Below are 4,081 nucleotides of genomic sequence, written 5' to 3' on the forward strand. Positions count from 1 at the left end.
ATAGCTTTAAATTTTATTTTTATGCCAGCGATGGTGACATGCACCCTGTATCCCAACACTCAGGAGACAGACGCAGTCATACAAACCCTTGTCATGTCAAGGCCAGTCTGGTCTGCATAATGAGACCCTGTCTTAAAACAGACAGCAACAATAAAAACCAAGGGAGAAATGGCTCACTGGTTAGAGCACCTGTTGCTTTTCCAGAGCACCTGAGTGAGATTCTCAGCATTCACATGGCAGTTCACAAACATTTCTAACTCCAGTTTCAGGGGATCTGACGCCCTCTTCTGGTTTCCACAGGCACACATGTGATACATAGACATACGTGCAAGGAAACCATCCACACATATAAAACAAACATTGAAAATGCTACTAGAAACCAAACAAGACTGTGTTTATCATTTGTGTGAGGATGTCCGTGATGTGTGAGCAGAGGTGTAACAGTGCCTGTGGAGATCAGAAGTCGCCTTTCCTCATGAGTACACGGGACCCTCCAGGCCCAGATACATTGTGTTGCTTTGTCTGCTGTTAGAATGGGTCTAAAAAGGCTGGCTTTGAACAAATAGAGATCCACCTGCCTCTGCCTCTTAAGTACCGGCATCAAAACTATTCTACAGTGCCCAATGCATCCTTTAAAGAGCACTAGCTGCTCTTTCAGAAGATCTGGTTCAAGTCCCAGCACCTACATGGCAGCTCAGTCACATGTAACGCCAGTCCCAGGAGATGTGTTCTCCTCTTCTGGGCTCTGAGGGCAACAGGCATGTACTTGGTACACAGAAATACAGGGAGACAAAACCACCATACACATGAAATACATATTCTTTATTTCAAAAAAAAAAAAATGTATGTTGGGTATGCATTTTTGGTTTTGTTGTTGTTGTACTGATTTGGGTTTTTATTGACTCATGGATGTGTGGCATGTCTGTGCAGTGCTCATGGAGGCCAGAAGACAGAGACTCCTGAAACTAAAGTTACAAATGCTTGTGAGTTGCTACATGGACATGTGTTTTCTGGCAACCAAACCTGAACCTATGCCAAAGTCACAGGGTTCTTAACCCCTCAGCTCTATCTCCAGCCACCTCCCTGCTTTTTTTCTTCCATTTTGAGACAGTCTCTCACAGCCCAGGGGACCATGACCTTGAGGGCTGACAAGATGGCTCCAAGAGTAGAGGCACCCAATGCTAAACGTGAGAATCTGGGTTCACGCCCCAGAGCCCACAGTGGATATGGTAGGTGCCCCACCTCCTATGGGTGCATGCTGCTAGAAACAGTCCTCTTCTTTTTTATTTATTTTGGGGTAAGGTTGAAACGGAGTTACCCTGGCTGTCCTGTCTCTTTGTAGGCCTGGCTGGCTTCAAACTCAGGGATCCACCTGCCTCTGTCTACTAAGTGCTAGGACTAAGGCATGACCCACCACCAGCTGGCTCTTTGTGTGTTGGTTTTTAAGACAGGGTCTCTCTCACTGGGCCCTGGGGCTCACTGAGTAAGCTCATAATTGAGTGAGTTAGTGCACTCCACAGATCTGCCTGTTGGGATCAAACTCAGGCCTGTTTTCATGTTTGCACAAGAAGCATTTTATCAACTGACTTGAGTTCTCCCTGCAGCCTTTTTTTTTTTTCCTTCAGGACAAGGTCTAACCTAGCTAAATCAGCCTGGAACTTGCTGAGAAGAAAAGGGCAGTCCAGAAGTCCTGCCCTTCCAGCCTCTACTTTCTAAGCAGTGAGATGACAGGCACACAATGCCCAACTTCTGCTCAAACCTTCATTGAAACAAACAAAAAACTGGTAATGACATACACATGCATGCAACACCTTGAAAGATATACTTGGAGCACAATTTGAAGATGTTATTATAATTCTTTTCTTTTCTTTTCTTCTTTGTTTTTTGGGACAGGGTTTTGCTGTATAGCCCTGGTTGTCCTGGAACTCATTTTGTAGACCAGGCTGGTCAGAAATCCACCTGCCTCTGCCTCCCAAGTACTGGGATTAAAGGCATGCGCGCCACCACTGACGGGCTGTAATTAGTTTTCAATATGAAAACACTGACTTCATTAATTTTAGTTGCTTTCTCCCTTTTTCCTTTTCTTCTGGTGCTGGGACTTGGACTTACTTACTCTAACCACTGCTCTACATTCCCAGCCTCTAAATTATTTTTAAATTAACATACAAAGCAATGGGTATCATTTTGGCATTCTTATACATATAGGCCATTATACTTGATTCAAGTCCTCTCCCTCTGAGAGCCACCATTGACCCAAGCTCCAAACAGCCAGGCCTCTCACTTCATTTCAAATTCCATTAACCTTTCTACCCTGAACACCTCCTTCGATCCCACACGGTCCCATATTTTCACAACCAGCACACACCAACCTAAGTCGAGATTCCTCATAAGAGAAAATGTGCTATTTGTCTAAATACAGCTTATTTTGAGTATCGTCCACTTTGCTACAAATGTTGAGACTTCATTTTTGGATAAGCCAGTCCAGGTTGTGGGGGGGAGGATCTAAACCAAGAATCAAGCTCTTAGCTGGCTGCGATGTGTTTAAGCCCGGACCTGGGAGGCTGAGACAGGGGGACCTTGTCTCGAAAGAAAACAAAAAAAAAAAGATTCTATCCCTTCCCTTTTCTTCCCTCAACTGGGAAACTGGTTTGGGCATAGCTCCCTCCCAAGCTTTAAAGCCATCGGTCGAGCACAACTCAAAGAGCAGTTGGTAGAGACACAGCACAGTATTTGAACACTATGACAGTCCAAGGTTTTACTATGATCAAGACAGAACCAAGTCACTCCGGCTAAAAGACCCTCCATGACTTTGACATTACATTGTTCTAGTGTCATCTTCAGCGATCTCTCCAGAAACAAAGCATCAACAAGTTTCAGTTTCCCTCTCCTTGGGTCCCACCGGGCTAAGCTCAAAGTACCCTGAGTGAGGCTCAACTTCCTCGTCCCTCGTCCCGCAGAAATCCTTCCCCGAGTGGAAGAGGAGCTCCAGCATCTGCAGAGCACGGTCGGGATCTAAGATGCACATTCCACCCGGATCCGGTCCCCTGCACGGTGGCCCTGGAGGGGCGTGGGTCCCCACCTCCTCTCCCAGATTGGCTCTCCGCAGCGGTGTCCCGCCCCTCATTCCCCGCCACCCCCCGAGCCACTCACCCTCGGTTTCCCCCTGAGCCTTCATCCTGACAGCGGGGAGGTCTTGGGTCCGCCACGAGCCGGGGGGGGGGACTCTCCCCGCCACTCAGAGGGGAACCAAGTTAGCCTGGGCTCCGGGGAAGCGGCGCACCAGCGGCCCCGACTCTTCCGGGGAAGGCTCAGTCTGAAGTCCCCGGCGGCAAGAAGAGAAGGGTGCTCGCGGCCGCCGCCATCTTCCCCAACGGAACTTCCCAAAGATCGCGAGATTAATCGTGTTCCTGCGAGACGGAGGAAGAAGGAGCCGCACCGAAGTCTCGCGGAGGTTGGCCGAATCCTCCTCCCCGCGGGCTCTCCGGCAGGCCCGCCTCCGATTGGCTCAGAAGTCACACCTTTGCGGGTAAGGGTGTGTGCCCAGAGTTGACATCTCTGTGAAAGTTTCTGTTTGCATCCCGACATTTACACCATTAAAAGCGTTAGCTCTTCGGCCCGGTGGTGGCGGTGGTGGCGGTGGCGGCGGCGCAAGCCTTTTATCCCAGCAGGCAGGCGGATCTCAGTGTTCGAGGCCAGCCTGGTTTGCAGCGTGAGTTCCAGGACAGCCAGGGCTACACAGAGAAACAAAACGTTCACTCTTTGAGCACCCGGAAAAGTGGCACATTCCTATAATCCCGGTGAGGAAGGGGGATTACAAATGCATAGCCCTGAGCTGCATAGTGAAAACCTGTCCTTACAAAATAATCTCTCTACTGATAGATTTCCAGTGAGTTTTGGTGTTTAGAGTTTGCCTGATGGTGGTGCGAGCCTTTAATCCCAGCGCTCCGAAGGGAGAGGCAGGTGTATCTCTGTGAGTATGAGGGCAACCAAGGCTGCAGAGAAACCCTGCCTGGAAAACAAAACAAAACCAAACAACAAAAAAAGTAAGATTTGTAAGATGACAAGACAGGTAACTCATCAG

The 4,081-nt window shown here is 48.6% G+C and overlaps 1 protein-coding gene across 4 annotated transcripts in view; it reads right to left on the reverse strand.

Moving 5' to 3' along the window:
* Positions 1-3,389, reverse strand: part of Med1 (mediator complex subunit 1) — a 43,395-nt gene extending 40,006 nt beyond the window's left edge. For all 4 annotated transcript variants that reach the window (XR_003845135.1, XM_021214031.2, XM_021214029.2 and 1 more), the window contains exon 1: positions 3,151-3,389. Coding sequence is in view for 3 of the 4 variants with exons in the window: in XM_021214031.2 (XP_021069690.1) it covers positions 3,151-3,175 (25 nt within the window). In the remaining variant the exon portion in view is untranslated. The remainder of the gene's footprint in view (positions 1-3,150) is intronic.
* Between the last annotated feature and the right edge of the window lie 692 nt (positions 3,390-4,081).

Source organism: Mus pahari, chromosome 14 (assembly GCF_900095145.1).
Source record: "Mus pahari chromosome 14, PAHARI_EIJ_v1.1, whole genome shotgun sequence".
Taxonomy (NCBI): domain Eukaryota; kingdom Metazoa; phylum Chordata; class Mammalia; order Rodentia; family Muridae; genus Mus; species Mus pahari.